At 32.6% G+C, this 22,024-nt stretch overlaps 1 protein-coding gene across 1 annotated transcript; it reads left to right on the top strand.

Annotated features, from left to right (window-relative positions):
* Positions 1 to 985: 985 nt before the first annotated feature.
* LOC123704006 (dymeclin) lies at positions 986 to 17,802 on the top strand. Its single transcript, XM_045652237.1, has 16 exons — positions 986 to 1,202; positions 1,882 to 2,028; positions 3,070 to 3,196; positions 3,801 to 3,922; positions 4,850 to 4,969; positions 5,223 to 5,359; positions 5,947 to 6,159; positions 6,679 to 6,755; positions 8,090 to 8,212; positions 8,565 to 8,690; positions 9,116 to 9,278; positions 9,721 to 9,819; positions 10,240 to 10,298; positions 15,070 to 15,240; positions 16,436 to 16,561; positions 17,424 to 17,802. Exons 1-16 carry the CDS (start codon positions 1,063 to 1,065, stop codon positions 17,571 to 17,573), a joined length of 2,100 nt encoding a protein of 699 aa, XP_045508193.1. The 5' UTR covers positions 986 to 1,062; the 3' UTR covers positions 17,574 to 17,802.
* Positions 17,803 to 22,024: the final 4,222 nt, after the last annotated feature.

Raw genomic sequence — 22,024 nt, forward strand, 5'->3', positions numbered from 1 at the left:
CAATGAAAATAATATGTAATGCAAACAATATAACAATCAACTCACAGATCATACTCAACAAAAACAACAACATCAATGAAAACAACAGCTGTAACTCGGAATGTGTCAAGTACTTAACTTGGAAAGCGAATCCCGCAGCTCACCAAACTTGGCAGTTGGCCCCGCAAATTTCTTATTTTTCAATTTTTATTATTGGAAGGGATTGGCTTGGTATACAAGGCGCGGATGCTTATAACCAATAGATATTATAAACTTCTTATATAACGGTTTTTACTGTCCTGTGAGTTTATTGATGTCGTTTGAATTAACTTAGGGGAACCACAGAAAGGTTTCCATCCTGCGTCTAAAAGTTCTGTATCTAGTACAAATTAATGCATTTTTATGACTTCACGATGACACCGACAATTGACATACAGTGACATACCTATTGTCAACTAAATTGTCAATGAATTCGTGGCGTAGAAGTATTTAATTCGATGGTTTGTTGATGAAAATTGTCGATTAATTTCCTTGCATAAATATCAGAATATTTACATTAAGGTAAGATTTTAAAAACTGCGGAGTGATAGTGTTTTGCAACAATTTTTATAAAAAGCTAAACCCAAGCATGAACCAATTTTCCGCACTTAAAACAATAATCAATATTGCATCGTCTATACCGACTCTAATTAGGAAAATAACACACCTAGTTATATTATCTTACGATCTGTGATAGTGTCATTTTATCTATTGTTTACAAATATATTTTAAGACACTTTGAATTCATATTACATATCATAATTAACAAAATAGGTATATACCTATGTGAATTACGTGTTTTTTGTTTATCATCTCTTTTACGTTGTAGTTGCGCGTTTTCACCCGCAGTACTCTGCTCCTGTTGGTCTAAGCGTGATGATATATTATAAGCCTATAGCCTTCCTCCATAAATGGGCTATCTAACACTGAAATAATTTTTCAAATCGTCCAGTAGTTCCTCAGATTAACGCGTTCAAACAAACAAACTCTTCAGCTTTATAATATTAGTATAGATTAACACAAATATATATTACAGTATCAACAATGGGAATATCAGTGAGTAGATATTCAGATATATCTACCAACGAGGTGGTCGCCAAGTTTTGTTCTAACGAAGTTATATGTCCAAATGATCCATTTTGGAATCAGCTATTGGCCTTCAATATACAGCTACCGACTAATGCGTAAGTATTAATGTATATCTTAAATAGTTACATATTTTATTTTTTAACCAACTTCAAAAAAAGGAGGAGGTTATCAATTCGGCCCGTATGTTTTTTTTATGTATGTACACTGATTACTCCGAGGTTTCTGAACCGATTTACGTGATTCTTTTTTTGTTCGATGCGGGATGGTGTCGAATTGGTCCCATAAAAATTTTATTCGGATAGGCCCAGTCAGTAGTTTTTATTTTATGAACATTTTTGTCTGTATTTGTAAATGTTGCAAGTGCAAGTTTGAAGTCAGTTGTTTTTAACGCAGTTATCACTTGTATTATTACAATCTTACCTTTGTCTAAATTCAACATATTGTTTTTGTTGATGAAAACAATTGTGTGGAATAATTTTAACTTATTACTTCTTGAAAATTTTTTTTATGAAATTCTTCTTTGGATTTCTGATATAATTAATATAAATCTCCTGTTTCGACATTCTAAATTGTATTTAAACATTAAAATTAAAATTATATATTTAGTTATTCTATGAAAAATAATGTAAACAAGTGTTTGTTCATTTAAAGCAGACATTATTTTCCTCTCTAAGCCTTGTATACCATCTCTTGCTAAATCAACAACCGTTAAACCAATATTATACTTTTCCATCAACTTAAAAACACAAATTAAATAACAATCTAATATTTCAGTGACGAACAGCTAATGTTCGATGCAAGCACAGAAACGTTGCTACAAAAGTTCCTGCAGAATAATCCGCAGACAGGCAACCTTGGTTCCTTAGTGCAAGTATTTATTACGAGAGCTACGGAGTTGCTGGCTGCACCGAATACAGATAAGTAAGTTGTTAAGAATATACATCCTACTAATATTATAAATGCGAAAGTTTGTGAAGATGGATGTGTATGTGTATCTTTGTTACTCTTTCACGCAAATACTACTGAACCGATTACAATGAAATTTAGCACACATATAGAGGGTAACTTGAATTAACACATAGGATAGGTTTTATCCTGGAAATCCCACGGAAACGGGAACTACGCGGGTTTTTCTTTGAAAACGCGGGTGAAGCCGCGGTCGGAAAGCTAGTAATTAATATTTAATACTGATAAGTAACAGTTAATAAGAATACATATGATTATTTAATTTTAACTAGTAACTTAAACAGCATTCATAATGAGTTTTATTTGAAAGTTGAGTTGAATTCTCATGGAATGGAATGGAAAATTAAAATTATGTGACAAGGTAGACGATTCTTTAATATAAAGATTAAAAAATAATATAATTTAATCTTTCCTATTAAAATGTAGCTACAAACAAGAGATTATTTTTTTGAAAAGGAAGATTTGTACACTTAACCATGCATTGTAGAAGTCTTACGTAATTACAATTTACGTAATTTAACTCAATAAAGAAGTGATTATATAAGTGATTATATATTATAAAAGTTAATTCCTATTTGCATTGTCTTATACCAAACTACTTTTTGTTTAAAAATCAACAGTTTCAGGCTGAAATTAGAGTTGAAACTAACGTAACCATTATATTATTATAAGAAATAACACGCGAGGCCGTGTTAAATATTAGTTTGAATGTAATAAGAATGTGCGAATGTACTGCGACACAACTGCCTAATAGATGTAGGTAGTTGATAACAAATCGCAACAAGTCAACGACTATTAGCAAAGTGAGGGTAGTTGGGTCGAACGTCGTATAAACAACGTCCGAGCTCCTAGGCACGATTCGTACGAATGCGCCACGAGTCAAAGGAAAGCGGCAATTTATAGTATTCAACAGCTAAACATGTATAATAAACTATTCAACAAAATTATTAAATCAAAATTTATGTAAAACAATATCATATCATATTTTTCTTTCAGTGTTATGTTGGCATGGCAAAGCTACAACGCAATATTCTTCATCAGATCGGTAACCAAATATCTAGTAGAGATGGTCCCTGAATATGAGTTGTGCAAACATTTAGATGTACAGGCGAAAGTTGTTGCGGTGAGTTTAGTTTATATGTGAAAAACTTGCGATATGGTTATGTTGTGTAGACTAGTATTATTGTATGGGGATAAAATCTGTTTTTTTTTTTTAAATAATATTCATTAATAATTATTAACAAATAAACAATAATTCACCTGCAATAATACACACACCGGCAAAATTAAGGGACAGATAAGAAACACTTTTTTTTCATCTTTTTGTTAATTTTTTTTTCTTTGGAATGTTGACGGAAAAAAAAATCATGTGTTTCAATTTTTAAACATTAAATTTAATTATACCAATTTGAGCGTTTGTTGCTCATTTTACGACTATAGCTGCTATATAATTAAAATATGCAAACTGAGTTTATTTCTTATTAATATTGTTAACTAGCTGTGCCGCGCAGTTTCACCCGCGTGGCTCCGCTCCTGTTGGTCTTAGCGTGATAATATATAGCCTATATTACTCGTAGATAATGTAGCTTTCGAATGGTTAAAGAATTTTTAAAATCGGTCCAGTAGTTTATGAGCCTATTCGTTACAATCAAACAAACAAAGTTTTCCTCTTTATTATATTAGTGTAGATTAATAAATATAGTAATAAATACTTATGTTCATTACAGCCACCACAACAAGATCCAAACTTAGATAGTACAGTGGAGCCGCCTAAAATAGTCACTGGAGAGAGTAGAGTTGAAATGTTAATAGATGCACTGATAAGCCTTATCATTGATGTCCCGATTACGTAAGTATGGGAATTTGATTAATTTTGTTATACAGGGTGGAAATTTTCTATGGGCCCTGGCGGGAAAGTACTTTAAATACTGGAGATAAAAAAAAATTCTTAAAGGTAACATTCCTTTATTAAAAAAAAATGAACTCAATATAAAAAAAACATTGACATTTTTCTTACTTGCCCGTGATTGAACTAGCTAAATTGAAAGAAAAAATAAAACCTTGATTTTTTTATTAGTGAAATAGATGTACATTGTACATATAATCTATACATATAATAAATCTGTAGAAGGGTCAATTCTGTACATTGAAAATATTGAAAAAATAAATAGCAGGGAGTGTTCCTGGATCGATACCAAACCCAAATATGTGATTTAAAAATTTTTTGTCTGTCTGTCTGTATGTGAAGGCATCACGTGAAAACTAACGGTTCGATTTCGATGAAACTTAGTATAATTATACCTTATTATCCTGGGCATAAAATAGGATACTTTTTATCCCGGAAAAATACGTAGAAAAAAAATTAATCTTAATTTTTCCGCGCGGACGGAGTCGCGGGCGGAAGCTAGTCTATAATATAAAAATGAATCCCAAAATGTTGGTAAGCGCATAACTTTAGAACGGCTGAACCGATTTCTTTAATTCTTTTTTTATTATATTCCTTGAAGTACGAGGATGGTTCTTATGTAAAGAAAACGTGAATATGTACCACGGGCTAAGCCGGGGCGGACCGCTAGTGTTAAATATAATTAATTGTTAATCTGCCGAAAAAATACTAGCCATTACAAATAGAAATATTACGAGTACTATCCCTCCAGGAGTCCAGGGCCCATAGAATATTTCCACCCTGTATATTGGTTTCCATAATTATAGCTATACAGCTAAACCGCTAAACCAATTTTGATAAAACTCCTCCCACTAATAACTCTATTTTCAGCGACAACACATACCACCTACATTTAGAGTGTATCAACACGCTACTAGTTCTTATGTCTGTCTATATGTTTGCTGGTGTGCACGGAAGTACTAGATTGGTGGAAACTTCTCTTATATATAGGTAAGAGTATTAACTTATGTTTGTATGTATGTTTGTGACTGACCCCCTAAATCTTATAGTAATTTTTGAAAGGAAACTTCTTTAGGCGCGTTGAGAGTAAAATGCCAAGGTAGCGTCACGGAATGGAGTAAGGCGAGGATTTTGGTATCTTTGAATCTTGCCAAAGAAGTTTCACTTTTGACACGTGTGCTCGGCACACACGCTCTTTTTTAATACATAATACTTGAACAGAATTATTTATTATTGCCCACAGGACGCTATTTCAAGGTCGATACAGTATGCACGCACCATTATTAGTGAAGACTTTATTAAATAATTTATCCAACATGGCGCCCGCACCGCCACAATTTGGGTCACAAGGACCCGGCAGTATGCTGATTAATATTGCTTGTGAGTATTATATTCTAATTATAATAACGACCTACTTATACTAATTATATTAACTCTTTAATTATATATTTATTAATTAATTATATTAACTCCTACAAATCGCGTAATCCTACCACATAATCCTAAAAAAAAATCATCTTCACTATACAGGGTGGCCCAAACTTTGACGTCAATATTTTTTTTAGATGCCTCACATCGTGGGCTATCAGAATATACCCCATGTATATGAGGCGATTTTTCCGAGTCTTCAACTTATGGTTTTCTAATTATTTTTTTTCCACTTACACGTCTCTTCTTAGTTTCTCTGCTTTCCTAACCGAAACAATATATATTATACTAGCTGTGCCGCGCGGTTTCACCCGCATTGCTCCGCTCCTGTTGATCGTAGCGTGATGATATATATATATAGCCTATAGCCTACCTCGATAAATGGGCTATCTAACACCGAAAAATTTTTTAAATCGGACCAGTAGTTCCTGAGATTAGCGCGTTCAAACAAACAAACTCTTCAGCTTTATAATAGTATACATGATTTAACTAGATACTAAACTACTTGAATGTTTGATGAGATCTATCTTGTATTGCAGCATCCCTCTGGAGCATGCTTTCACTCAGTTCCCCAACACCCACAACAATATACAGCGCTCCACCGGCCCACAGACGAGAACTAGCCGAACGACTGGCTAGAGAACACCCTCTAGCTAACCAGTCGTGTTTACTGCTACTGGCGCTAGCCAATCACTCGATAGACGACGATAATCTGTATAGATGTGCGTTGTTGAAGTGTGAAGATGCAGCTGGTAAGTAGATGTGACTAAACAAACACAAAAAATGCAATACATAACCAAAAAAAAAAATAACAAAAAATGTATGGTCTATGACAAAAATAATCATGCAAATGACTATGACGAGCGCTAAGTAATTGACCACGAAACTAGACCACTATCTCAACAAAATAGTGCAAAAAAGTAAAAAGTGAACACCCTCTAGCTAACCAGTCGTGTTTACTGCTACTGGCGCTAACTAATCACTCGATAGACGACGACAATTTGTATAGATGTGCGTTGTTGAAATGTGAAAATGCTGTTGTTAAGTGACTAGAAATATGCGTAAAAACACAAAAAAAAATCACAAAATAATGACCAAAAAAGTGATGGCAAATGACTGTGACTTACGCTGACTAACTAATTGAGTAAATTACTCGACAACTATCTCTTTTATCAATAAAAGTATAATGACTCTTGACTCACACTCTCTTGTAACTCTTCTAACAAACAAGATATATAAATAAATATTTAACTGTTAATTATTTTTTCTAGAAACCTCAGCAACCACACCACAAAAAGATACCAATCTTCCAGGACAGATTACACCGCCACGAATAGACATGGTCGCTGTAAGTAATATTAATTGTCTATTTCTTCCTTATTCTTACCAATACAAGCATCATAAGACAAGAGGAATTTATATTAGTTAAAACTTCAAAGAACTATCAACAAGAATTGAACTCTAAAAGTCGATATGAACATATTTAATTTATATTACTCGGTCGGAGTCGGAAAACTTTTCAAACAAAATTACACCTTATTTCTATCGTCATAGTGCATACAATTGCTTCAACAAGCTCCATACACTTGTTTAATAAAATTTCTCTTTGAAAGACGTCACAAAACAAAATTACACCTTATTCCCAGCTCTACAAGGCGCTACTATTATAAATCATGAATATCTCGACTTGCCAAGCCAAATTGTATCATATTTTGAGCGTCATAAGTCACAGATTTACCCAAATAAATTGCATAAATTTATTAAACAAAATTGCATATTTTCCCTAACTCCACAAGACGGATATGTGCAACGGCTGGCTGCAAACACTCATCTCATAATCTTCAAAGACTTGCCAAGCTAATATGCACCTTATTTCCAACTGAATAAGTTCTACATATTAGCGCAAAACTCCGTAAACATGTTACTTAAAATTGCACCTTATATCGATTTAAATGTGTCATATACATTAGTCCAAATCAGAAAGACTTGCCAAGCCAAATTGGACCTTATTTTCAGCATCATAATTCACATATTTGCTTCAATTGACTCCATATATTTGTCAAACAAAATTGCACCTTATTTCCCAGCTTCATGAGTCTATCTTATACATACTACAATATACTCTCTCCAAAGACTTATCAAAGAAATTTATACCTTATATCTAGTTACACAAGGCGCTATGTGTGTAATTATTGACACATTCACTCCATCAAACTCCATACATCTGTCGAAACTAAATTACTCCTTATTTAAATACTTGTCTAGCAAAATTGCACCTTATTTTCAGCATCATAATTCACATATTTACTTCAATTAACTCCATGTATCGGTCAAACAAAATTGCACCTTATTCCCAGCTTCATAAGTCTATTATTATAAGTATTCCAAAGAGTTTTCAAACAAATTTATACCTTATATCTAGTTACACAAGGCGCTATGTGTGTAATAATTGACACATTCACTCCATCAAACTCCATACATCTGTCAAACGAAATTACTCCTTATTTAAATATTTGTCAAGCAAAATTTCACCTTATTTTCATCACCATAATTCACATGTTTGCTTCAATTGACTCTATATATCTGTCAAACAAAATTGCACCTTATTCCCAGCTTCATAAGTCTATTATTATTTATACGTTCTCCAAAGACTTTTCAAACAAATATACACCCTATTTCTAGCTGCATAAGGCGCTATGTGCAACTGCCGGCTGCGAACATTCGACACTACTATTATACTTGATGCTACATTCGTGCAAAGCGTACAAACGTCATGTTGCAAATGAAACACATATTGAGAATTTGGTAAGTTTTTTATATAAATATTTGTATTTTTTGTGATTTATGAATGAATAATTTATTGCATACGCACGTGATTTAAAATAATGTTGGTGAAAATATTTTTTTTTTAAGTATTTATAAGATACGTGTTTGTTAATTCTGAAAAAAAAAATTAAAACAAACAGCTCTAAATGCGACATATTATTACAATGAATGCTCGATCCGTTTTTCGGTATTTTTCTCTCCCTTTGAACTCAATTTATTAATACAAATAGTGTCAATAGTGCGAAGTACTATGAAACTTGTCTAAAAAAAACATATTTTTTGTATTTTTTGCTTGATCTTTTCATTAATAAAATAAATGTTTTTTTAACAGATAGTACCAATACTTCAAGTGCTATACAACGCGCCGGACAGTAACTCGCACCACATATACATGTCCCTTATAGTGTTGTTGATATTGACTGAAGACGAGGCCCTTATTAGGAATGTACATCAAATTGTGAGTATTTTGTTTTTTAGATTTTTTAATGTGATGTTTATATCTTGCTTGAATATTGTTTAGTGTTCTTTTGTAGCTTTAAAAATTCTGTCCAAACATTTGTTTGTATTCTAACGCGGATTAAAAATATTGGTTCGATTTTTTCTAAAAAATTAAGTATCTGAAAAAAAAATTGCAAATAAATGATAGATTACGACTATAACAATACAATAGAGATTTTCATATCTTCATTTTACGCGTCTACTCTTACTTCATATAATACTATTTTTAATTTGAATATAATTCCCTATTAAACTGATAAAAAAAGTTTTTGAAAAAATTAAATATTTACTTGTTAATTTTTTGCAATATTTCCTTCACATATGTTTAAAAACCTTTTTTTTAATGAAGTACTTGTTCATTGTTTACAAGTTTTTCCTTCGCAGATGTTAAAAAACCTAACCTGGTACGGTGAGAGATCAATATCTGAAATATCTCTAGGTGGTCTGATGGTTTTGGTCGTTGTTCGAGCGTTACAATACAACATGGCGCGGGTTAGAGACAAATATCTGCATACGAATTGTTTAGCGGCGATCGCTAACATGAGCTGTGAGTACTATCATCACTGTACAAAAAAAATATAGTTAAAAAATAGCGTGTGTGCCGAGCACACGTGTCAGAACTGAAACTTCTTTGGCAACATTCAAAGATACCAAAATTGCATTACTCCATGACGTGACGGTATTGCCATGATACGAGCTTGAAATTTTACACTCGACGCGCCTAAAGAAGTTTCACTTAAAAAAATCTTATCTAAAAATAGCCTATCAAAGTGTCCTAGGGGCTATATATAAAACATAGATTGAAATACACACCTTATATCATGGCAGTAATGTTCAAAGTCCGTTGTATCTCTCATTAGAAAACTCTGCCTAATACACGGTTAGGCAGAGTTTTGCTTCGGACATTTTTTCAACTTGATTATGAATCTAACATGAAATAATTAGGTACTAATATTCAGTTTTTTTTTTTAATAAATAATTATTTTCAGGTGAATTCCGAAATCTTCATCCATACGTGGCGCAGCGGTTGATATCGTTATTTGAAACTTTGACAAAACGAAGAGCTAGGTTGTGCAGTGAGATTGAAGGTATGAACAGACAAACAGACAAATAATATTTCTATCTTTTTTGACGATAAGTCTATCATGGAGTCATGATAATAATTATATTATGTTGTTTTTTTTCTGAATTTGGAAAAATATGATAATACTCAGTAACTCAACAAGTGAAAACTGCGTTAAAAACAACCGACTTCAAACTTGCACTTGCAACATTTACATATACAGACAAAAATGCTCATAAAATAAAAACTACTGGGCCTATCCGAATAAAATTTATATGGGACCAATTCGACACAATCCCGCATCGAACAAAAAAAGAATCACGTAAATCGGTTCAGAAACCTCGGAGTAATCGGTGTACAATTACATAAAAAAAACATACCGGCCGAATTGATAACCTCCTCCTTTTTTTAAAGTCGGTTAAAAATACACTAAAATCTTTTACAGGTGGTGATATTAATAGCATAGAACTGCCGCATCACGCGGAAGAAAAGACTGAAGAAATTGTAAGTTCACTATTTGGCACTTTCTAATTATGTATACGTCTAGAAACCAAGTTTAAAAACTAAGAGGTTATAATAAAAAACGTACATTTGTGAAAATAAAGTCAAACAACCTCAAACATTTATTTATGCTATTAGACTTCTTATAAAATCACTTTTGAACGTCTTAACATTTTTTAACATTTACCACCGGTTCGGAAAGCAGTATTATTAATAAAATAAAACAACGTGTATCTGATTGCGAACGAGAGGCAAGTATATTAATGACTAATAAGCAAGAACGAATGAACCGATACATTGATACAATTCATACAGTCACAAAACGAATTACATTCTTCACTCTCTTATTCACTAGATGACGTAGGTTTCATTTGATGTCCATAGATTAAAAACAACACCCCCACTACATCACATGAAACCAAATACAACACATATACAATACAATTATAAACAATCATTAATTCCCAGAGCTTTAATACATTTATAATGCTTGCTTGCACAAAGTGATTTTGTAAAAATATCAGCTGGCATATCGCTAGTACACATATATTTAATACTTATAATCTTATTTTCAACAGACTCCCTCAAAAAATGATATTTGATATCAATGTGTTTGCTTTTTCTGTGTAAGACATGATTAATAACAAGTTTTTGGGCGCTCTGGCTATCATTGTACAAGGTAATAGTATATGCTGGTTGATTAGTGACTTCAGACAACAATACTCTTAAATACATAGACTCTTTACAAGCTTCTGACATAGACATATACTCAGCTTCCATACTGGACAAAGCTACCGTTTTTTGTTTTCTACTTTCCCATGATATTACTCCCCCTGACATCATAAAACAATACCCTGTATATGATTTTCGATCAACACAATCATTGGCCCAATCAGCATCAGCAAAACCTAACAATTCAGAGCTACCTTTGACATACCTTATACAATAATTTTTAGTCCTTTTTAAATACCTAAGAATGCGTTTAGCATAATTCCAATGAGTGCTATTATGACAAGAATTAAATTGACTTAAGAAACTCACACTAAAAGTTATGTCGGGCCTCGTTAATACAGACAAATACATGAGACTACCAATCAATTGCTGATATGGAATATTAGTATCATTAACATTGTTATTTTTATCTATATTTAGTTTTAATTCCATAGGTGTACTGGCCTCTTTACAATTTAGCATGTTAAATTTAACTAATAATTCTTCAATGTATTGTTCTTGGTCTAAAGTACATACATTATTTTTATAATCAATATTTACTCTCATTCCTAAGCATTGTTTTACATTTCCAAGATCTTTAATTTTAAATTTAGTATTCAAAACTGAGATTAAACTATTTGTCTCTACTTTACTGTTAGAGTATACAAAAAAATCATCCACATAAAGAGCAACAATAACTTTTACATTGTCATGAAATTTAGTAAATACACATGGTTCTATATAACTTCTCTTAAAGCCTAATTCTGTCAAACATTGATCAACTTTATCATACCATGACCTTGACGACTGCTTTAAGCCATAGATAGCTTTATTTAATTTTACAATTATTTTATCATTATTACTATCTAAATTAACTTGTGGATGAGCCATATAAATATCTTCCTTTAAAATACCATTCAAAAAAGCAGTTTTAACATCCAAATGAGTAACTTTTAAATCTAATTGTACAGAAAGTGCAAATAACAATCGCAAAGTACAGTGACGCACAACAGGTGAAAATGTCTCATCATAGTCAATACCTGGTTTTTGGGTGAAGCCCTTCGCTACCAGACGAGCACGATATCTAACACTGTTATCACTATCAAACTTTCTTTTAAAGACCCATTTACACTGCACTAATGTTTTTTTTACCTTGAGGCACTTCACTCACTATTGTCCATGCATCATTCTCTTTGAATGCTTGAAGTTCCTCTTCCATAGCAGAAATCCACTTATCTTTATCAGGACTTTGAAGAGCATGGTGGATACTGACTGGATCACTTTGATTCTCAGCATTCGACTGCATGCACAGGTTTGAATAACCATAACGCTGTGGTGGTCTCCTCACCCTCTTTGGTTCATCTGGTGGTTGAATCTCAGACACATCCTGCAATATAGCGTTTTTATTATTCATCTGGTTAATATCCTGTTTAGCTTCTTTGTCAGCAAATTCATCTATGTCTTTCTTTTCTTCTTTTATTTCTGAGATTTCCCCCACTGAAACTGATATTGTTTCATTCATGTTACTTTTTAAGTTTTCTTGAATTATGACATCCCTGCTTACTGTCACACATTTCTTAACTGGGTCATAAATCCTATACCCTTTCACATTTTCAGAGTAACCAACCAGTATATGTGGTTTAGATTTAATATCCCACTTTAATCGCTTTTCTTTTGGAATGTGCACCATGGCCTGGCTCCCGAAAATACGAATGTGACTAAGATTAGGTTTCTTATTAGTCCAAAGTTCAATTGGTGTCAAGTCTTGTAAGCCCGAAGCTGGTGACCTATTTCTAAGGTACACGGCTGTGTTTACCGCTTCAGCCCAGAACTTTTTGTCTAGTTTGGCATCAAACAACATGCAACGAGCCCTTTCTACTAGAGTTCTGTTCATACGCTCACTGATAGCATTCTGTTCTGGAGTATAGATATTAGTTTTCTGATGAAGTATACCAGCGTCTGCCAAGTAACTATCAAACAATGTATTACAAAATTCCAGACCGTTATCAGTTCTAAATATTTTAATCCGCTTATTCTGTTGATTTTCAACTAAAGCTTTAAACTCTTTAAAATATTTAAGTGCTTCATTCTTCGCTTTCAAGAAATAGACAAAAGTCATGCGTGTGTAATCATCAACAAAGATTAAAAAATACCTGCAGCCTCCAATTGAATTCACCTCCATAGGTCCACACACATCCGCATGAATGATGTTAAGTACTTCACTACTTCTGGTACCAACATGGTTAAACGGTAATCGTGACTGCTTCCCTTGGCAACACACAACGCACGAACTTTTATCAACAACAGCTTTGTCATTAAAGTCAATGCCCACAACTGCACCATCTTTCATTTTGGTGAGGTCTTTGCTGTTCAAGTGGCCCATCCTTCGATGCCACAACTCACTTTTTCCACTGACAGTCGTTGAGAGCCAACAGCTGTGTTTATTTTCTACAATAAGTTTATAGACACCGTCGACTAACCTTGCCTCTCCTATCATCTGATTTTTACTGTTGTAGATATAGCAATGATTTTTTTTGAAATCCACTCTGTTTCCATTTTCAATTAATTTACTAACAGATAATAAATTCGTTGCAATACTTGGCACGCATAACACATCTTTCACTGTGATATTATATCTGCTTTTCGACGTAATCGTAACAATATCAACATCACCCGAGCATAATACAGCCATCACTCCATTGTTAGCCGCTGTAATTTCCTTTATACTCGTGTTTTCTGATGGATTCCGAATATTGTTCACGTTCGAGGTTATATGCACACTTGCACCTGAGTCTAAGTACCAATCATCTTTCTTGAAGTTTTCCCGTAAAAATAATGCAGAAAAACAATTTAAGTTGTTTGTCATCGCACTTTTCACTTGTGTACACTGATTTTTGTAGTGCCCAATCTGTTTACAACGATAACACTTGATGACTTTCTTTTTGCTATTGTTAACATTTGACGTATCGCCATCTTTGTTGAACGTGTTTCCAATCTTACTGAATGATTTTGATCTTTGATCGATATGTCGACGCCCTCTAGTGTACAACGCTGTAGTTTCCGCCGAATCATCAGTCCCGGTCAAATCTAATAATTTGGATTTTACAACATCCGCCGTAATGGCGATCCCTGAATGTTCAATGGCCATGAGCATTGGAAAATATTTTTCAGGCAATCCTGCCAACATTAAACAACCAATCCACTCATCATTCACCACAAAACCCGTTCTAGATAATTTCTGCCCGGTTTCTATTATTTGAGTAATATAACTTGTCATTGAATCCGATGTTTCGAGACGTATTGAAATTAAATTCCTTAATAACATGATTCTTCTCGAAAAACCCGCGTCATCAAACATCTGCTGTAATTTCTGCCATAGTTGTTTAGTAGTCTTAGCATCTTTAATATGTACATATAACGAAGGATCTATGGTTAGAATCAACTTGGCTTTCGTCATAGCGTCTTCCGTAATGGCGTCGCCGGTTCCCTCAAGCTTGACAAATTTTGACTTTCCTTCAAGTACTAATAGGTTTTCAGCGGCAAACGCCCACTCGCTATAATTTTCTCGGCCTTTTAGTTTTGGCACATTTGCAATAAAGGAATTTGTACTTGAAGCCATATCTGTTGATCACACCACAACGCCGCGCCACGTGCAACAGGGATGAAAAAATTTTTTCACCGTGATATATGACGCAATCACTTTCTAATCACTGATAAACTAAAAAACTATAACTTTACAACTTTTGATAACTAATTCTATGGATCTGGGCCCATAACCTATTAATAAAATAAAACAACGTGTATCTGATTGCGAACGAGAGGCAAGTATATTAATGACTAATAAGCAAGAACGAATGAACCGATACATTGATACAATTCATACAGTCACAAAACGAATTACATTCTTCACTCTCTTATTCACTAGATGACGTAGGTTTCATTTGATGTCCATAGATTAAAAACAACAAGTATCTATGGAGAAGCACCGGGAAGAAAGTCCATAGTTACTCTTTTATAATATATAACGCATATAGTTTCATTTTAATTCACTTTTTATTTACAGATGGAACACATAGCAGTACTGGATGAAGTACTGCGAATGTTACTAGAAATAATAAACTCCTGTCTCACACACCAACTATCAAACAATTTGAACCTCGTGTATGCGCTGCTTCACAAGAAGCAGTTGTTCCAGCAGCACTCGCACCACAGTATCGCGCAGAACGTCGAAATGGTGAGTGTGATAGTCGAGCCAATTTAATAGGCAACATTTGACGTCTGTCAATTTTATCTTCGTAGAGTGGTGACTTGCTTAAAAACATCGATTAAAGTGAATTAATCGATACGGACTTGAAACAGTTGTCAATCGAACTTGAAACATATTATGTCAATTTTAAAATTCATCAGGCAAATCCCTGTCCCAGTAATATGTTTTCTTTCGTAAATTTAAGGAGCGAAATAAGATAAGTATCTACATGATTAAAAAAAATGCGTAAGTACCTATATTCAGGTGTACTTTATAGATAATTAAAAGAACAATAAATAATATTCTGGCTTATTATAAACACAACGCGTTTATTAATTTATGGTGATATTTATTCATAAGTAATCATTGCATTCGATTCGATATGTCAGATTTCGATTTTTAGAGTAGCGTCACACCCCGGACACTCCATACAAAATTATCGTTTTGACAGTCACACTGTAGAGACTGTAAATGTGTGTGTTAACGCTTTATGGTTGGCACATTTGTGACTAGCGTAAAAAAAATTCGCGTTTTTCTGATGAAATACATCCGTAAACAGCACAATATCTAACCATTTTCTACGAAAAACGATAATCACAAATCCAAATTAATAAAATTACTATAAGTCAATTTGATTAATGTTGTCAATCTTCGTTGCGTATCGTCCTTGCCGAAAAATATGGACCATTTTATGGCTGATCGTGCGGGGTGAGGTAAGTGTTTAATTTTGGCGGGAGGCGGAGAGTGTCCGTTCTGTAGCGTTTAGCTACTATTATGTATTCTGTGGTAGCGTCTCTGGTATTTAAAAAGAAAAAAAGGTTAATTGACACAAAATTGTAGCAACGTCACTTCTTAAAAAAAAATATTATTGTCAAGAATGGTTTGTTAGTAAAAACAAATCAAAATTAAAATTACTTGTATCGGTCTATATTATTATAAATATGTAATCGTAATTGAAAAAAAGTTAAGCAAATGTTCAGTTCTAACAAAATGAACATTGTTGAATATTGTTGAACTGTAAAATGTTGCCTATTAAAATGACTCTATAGTAGTTTTATAGATTTCGTTATTTCAATTTGTAACATATTTTATTTTTTTCTTATTAATGTTTTCTATTAAATACACTTCCCTGTACTTTTAAATTTAAAAATTAATATCTAAAAGTATTTATTGTCATTTTCAGGTAATAGGATATTTCTCAACCCGCCTCCAAAGGGTGCAAGAAGGTGCGGGAGGGGAGCTAGGTGTAACAGAAGTATTGCAATGTATTAAAAAGGGAGCGGAACAATGGTCTAGTGATAGACTTAAGGTAAATTTAGTGATAAAATCGTTTTACTGGGCCCCCTTGACAATCGAGAGCGTTGGCCCAACAAATGATCGTCCATGTTTGCCGCCATTACGGCGATGTGAATAAATATCTACATTGACGTCCAATCATAGACATTTAGGCATATTTTATGATTGTGTAGAGTGTGTATAAGGTGTTGATTTGAAACCAAGAAGCTTATATCTAATACACTGGAGATTTCAGTATGAACATTAACTTGTAACAAGAAAATATGACCTTGAATGACGCCTGTATGTTTTTTATCTCTTTCTGTGGGGGTGACCAAGTTAGGTGTGAAAGGGATAAAAAACATACAGGCGTCATTCAATGTCATATTTTCTTGTTACAAGTTAAATGTTCATACTGAAATCTCCAGTGTATTAGATATAAGCTTCTTGTTTGAAACTATGTATAACATAAACTGTAAACGTCAAGCTTACATTTCCTTAGTCATATTTTTGTAAAGTTCAATCTACCAAAGTATGTACGTAAAGTGTATATACATATATAGCTTTCTTTAATTTTTTATAGAATATACTTTGTTGTCTAAGGGCCGATTTTTCAATCGTTGGTTAAAATTTATCCGTCCAATAAAGTATTAAACGAACATTTTAAAATGTCACCTGTAAACTGTCAAATACGGACAAATATAATATATTTTTGAAATGGTAGTTTAATACGTTATTCGATGAATAAGTTTTAACCAAGGATTGAAAAATCAGCCCTTAATATACAGACAGACTGTTATATCTTCTGACTGAAGTTAATGCGTATGAAATCGCAGTTCGCAGGCAATCGCAAAGGTTTATTTACAATATAAATTAATTATTTATTAACTCCACAGAAATTCCCCGACCTGAAATTCCGTTACGTAGAGGAGGAACGGCCAGAGGAATTCTTCACTCCCTACGTATGGTCACTAATTAGTTCATGCGGGAACATTTACTGGGCAAGTGAGTGCGCGACGAGAGCTTCCACAGAACTGCTGGCATAGTGGCGATACACGGGTATTTATATGGCGAGGAATGGGTGGATTATATAACTACCCGCAAAAATTTTGAAGACGATTTTTTTGTGTGAGATATAAAAAAAAGTGGATTTATTGACGAATGTGGGATTATATAGTGTGTGAGACGGTGTAGATGTAATGTATGAGCAATATTGTAACTACCCGCATAATTTGAAGATTTTTTTTAAATTGTTTTGGACACATTGTATGATATGATAGCTCACAAATTTATAACCAGAGGAATTTTTCACTTGCTAATAAAGTCATGTGGTAATATTTTCAACGAAATATCTGCCATAGTCTTTAATCTTTATATAGCGAGGAATGGGTGGATTTTATTACTACCCGTAAAAATTTTAAACTGGATTTTTTTGATAAATGCTCACATTTAATGCCACAACTGCAGTACGTGGGATGGTGTATATGTACATTACATATAAATAAAATATTTAATTATTTTTTGATTACCTGCATAATTTTTGAGGTGGTCTGTTGTCGGTTTTTGGCCTACTACGGATATTACAGAAATTGTATGTATAGATTTGTGATAGCCGAATTTTGTAACTACCCGTACGATTTAAGACTTTAAGAGTTGGAATGTACGTCATTTTTGCATCACAGTCACTGAACACTGTATGGATCTAATATGTCATCAATCTAAGATGAAGCTACAGGTATTAGCCATGAGATTTGATAACTACCCGCATAATTTTTCATTCAAATTTTGTTGTTATCGAATATCAGGATTTTTTATGCCTGTGTCGTAGTCATATCGTAGATTTGATCATTTCATGATATGAGTGGCCATTTCACGAAATGGTCGCATATCGTGAAATGGCCAATTTAGTTTGGCCACATCATGATGTGGTTTGGGCAGATCAATGATAAGAAATCGTTTCACGATATGGCCAATTAACGCACGGTTTTTTCATGAAATGATCAAAATTATTTGATCATATCGTAAAATAGTTACATTAATCGTTGGTAGAGGCGCTGCAAGCTCTGTGTTTATGTGATAAGATAGCGGCCGCTGGCGAAAATTAAATTATTACAGTTAAAAACTTCATAATTCGTTTAATAACAATATTATGAAGAAAGTCATAGCAAAGAATTTACGACGAAGAGGTACGAGTACTATGGAAAATGTGGATATCTTATATGTATTTAAGAAAAAATGCGACTTAAATAAAATAATTTAAGAAACTACTACTATATTATAATAATTGTTTGTTTTTTTTAAAAAGCGATCCGCTTCTGGCGTTGTTTATCAAAGTCTAACCTAACCTAACCTAACTGTTTTCTATTGCAAAAACGATTCGCTTCTGGCATTCGCCGGCCGCTGCCGCGGCACTACATAAATGACATTAAACAAGTTTTTAGAATATAGTTATTCTGAAATTTTTTAATATTTTATGGACTCTTTATATTTTATACGATCTGGCCAAATGTGGATGACCAAATCGTGAAACGTTGACGATTTAACGATCTGATCAAACTATGTTGGCCATTTCACGATATGCGACCATTTCGTGAAATGGCCACTCATATCATGAAATGATCAAATCTACGATATGACCACGACACCTGCATGACCATAGAATATAAAGTAGATGGAACGGTTCATGTTAAAAACACAAGGTATAGATACGTGTGAGGAATTTTGTAACTACCGGCGTTTTTTTTTTCATCATTTTATAACCATTGTATGCATATACCATATTATGTAGATGTGTGAGTGATGAATTTTTTAACTACCCGCATAATATAATTGTGATTTTTTATTATTTTATGATACTTGACAATGTATTAAATGTTGGAAAAGCAAATAATAACTACCTATATGTGTCTTCTGAAACCTATTTTTGTTTCTACCTCCAAAATAAAATGTTTTTAATTTGCATTTAGTAATTAATTTTATTTATATATTTAAATGTTTTATTATGATTGAACTAAAGTATAAAGAATTATAGAAATTGATAAGGACCAAAAGTTGGATATATTATGATTTTTTATGTACAATAGTAATAAAATAATATAATCTAGTGGTAATAATTAAAAAAAGACCGTGTATGCTGAGCACACGTGTCAGAAGTGAAATTTTTTTGGCAAGATTAAAGATACCAAAATCGTTGCCTTACTCCATGACGTGACGGTATTGTCATGACGCGACCTTGAAATTTTACTCTCAACGCGCCTAAAGAAGTTTCGCTGCAATAATCTTCCTTCTTGCTGCTAAATAATGTAGTTATCTATAATAGGATTGCACATATTATTATGTAAATAAAATTTTTTTAACTGTCACTGTAACGTTTTTTCGTATTTATAATGTTTCAATGCCATTACAAAATTAAGCTTTTCTCCTAATAAATAGCCCCTAATAATAATAGCTTTTAAGAAAGATTTTGTTTTGATGTATTACTAGATTTCTGCCCGTGGCTTCGCTCCCGTTTTCAAAGGAAAACCCGCATAGTTCCCGTTCCCGTGGGATTTCCGGGATAAAACCTATCCTATGTGTTAATCCAAGTTACCCTCTATGTGTGCTAAATTTCATTGTAATCGGTTCAGTAGTATTTGCGTGAAAGAGTAGCAAACACACACATACATCCTCATAAACTTTCGCATTTATAATATTAGTAGGAAGTATGTTTGTTTGACTATGTAGCTAATTTAAATAGATTTGAATTACTTCTGGAATATAGGGTATGCATTCAATATGATGGTTAAATATATAAAAAAAGGTTTGTATGGGGTAAATATAAAAATGTGTATATATTAAATTGTATCATAATACGAAATGTATATCATAATTGATTTTATTACGCGAAATTAGAAAAATAAAACATTATTTTTATTTAGAATTTGAATTTGTTGAAGCAAATGAGTAGAATGTTTTCCTTAAAATATCATTTGTGTGTTGCCTAAGTTTCAATTATTCATCATCATCATCATATACCCTGGCCTGGGCTCCCTTATGGGATCTGGCCATAATCCACCACGCTGGCCAAGCGTGGGTTGGCGTATGTCACATGTCGTCGCACTTTTGATTCTTCGACAAAGTTTACATTAATATATTATGTAAATGCATATTTATTTTTTTCACTGAATTTATCTTAAAATATATAATATATTAATTTACTCATAAGCTATATGTAATTTATTCATTGTTAATACAATTTAGTCTTCAACTAGTTTTAGAAATATATTATATAATAGGTAACCATTGCAATATTATTTGTAATTATTATTATAATAAAAACGCGGTATGCTTTTCACGTCTATATTCATTTTAAACTCTATTCAAAAACTTGTCTATATGTTATTAGTCTATGGTCTATGGTTTAATTTTTTTTATTAAAATTTGGTTTTTTATCTGTAAACAAAAATGTATGGGTTTTATTAGGCTCTTATTTTGCATAGTATTTTAGTGTCATGTAATATAAAAAATGTAATATAAATTACAATAAATTAAATAATATTTACCTACTATTGTTTTTCATTTCACTTTCTTCTTTAGATCTGATAGAACTTCCTACAATAAAAATAGAGTTCAATACTATCCTCAAAGTGAGAATTATCTTATCGCGCCTCTTTACACCTACATAGCTTTACACCACTTTTTCCAAACCAATTGAGATACTATTACTACGTTACAAAGACAAACACTTTGAAGCATTTCTTTAAAAAAATACCAAAAAATTAAGCATAATAATGGTCTATCTATACATATATAATAAATCTGTAGAAGGGTCAATTCTGTACATTGAAAATATTGAAAAAATAAATAGCAGGGGGTGTTACTGGATCGATACCAAACCCAAATATGTGATTAAAAAAATTTTTGTCTGTCTGTCTGTCTGTATGTTCAGGCATCACGTGAAAACTAACGGTTCGATTTCGATGAAACTTGGTATAATAATTATACCTTATTATCCTGGGCATAAAATAGGATACTTTTTATCCCGGAAAATTACGTAGAAAAAAATAAATCTTCATTTTTCTGCGCGGACGGAGTCGCGGGCGGAAGCTAGTTATGTATTAATACTTTACCTCATATAATTAAGATAAAACGACTGAATGGATATTGATTTAATTTATTCATAAAACGCTAAAATAAAACTCGATTTAATCAGCATCACAAAATCAAAATCGTCAAAAAAAAGGATAAAAATTGCAACATAGTAAGTGTACAAATAAATTTTTTACATTAAGTAATTAACACTTATTAAAACAAACGTATAGGCAACGTTTAAAGTTAAAAGTTTTGCAATAATATGATTCTCAACGTCTTTATTTTTTAGAATTCGTTGAATAAAAATTGTTCAAGAAAAGTTGGTTGTTTCTCTATTTTACTACGCACTACGCAGTAATTACTAGATTTATTATAATAACATAAAATTAATTTGCTTTCAATAGTATTTAAAAAATCGATATTTTCC

Source organism: Colias croceus, chromosome 28, assembly GCF_905220415.1.
Source record: "Colias croceus chromosome 28, ilColCroc2.1".
Classification (NCBI taxonomy): domain Eukaryota; kingdom Metazoa; phylum Arthropoda; class Insecta; order Lepidoptera; family Pieridae; genus Colias; species Colias croceus.

Coding starts and splice junctions, on each gene's coding strand:
- LOC123704006 (XM_045652237.1), top strand. CDS start 1,063: ATGGGAATATCAGTGAGTAGATATTCAGATATATCTACCAACGAGGTG. Junction 10,299..15,069: donor AAGAAAAGACTGAAGAAATT/GTAAGTTCACTA, acceptor TTTTATTTACAG/ATGGAACACATAGCAGTACT. Junction 16,562..17,423: donor GGTCTAGTGATAGACTTAAG/GTAAATTTAGTG, acceptor TTAACTCCACAG/AAATTCCCCGACCTGAAATT.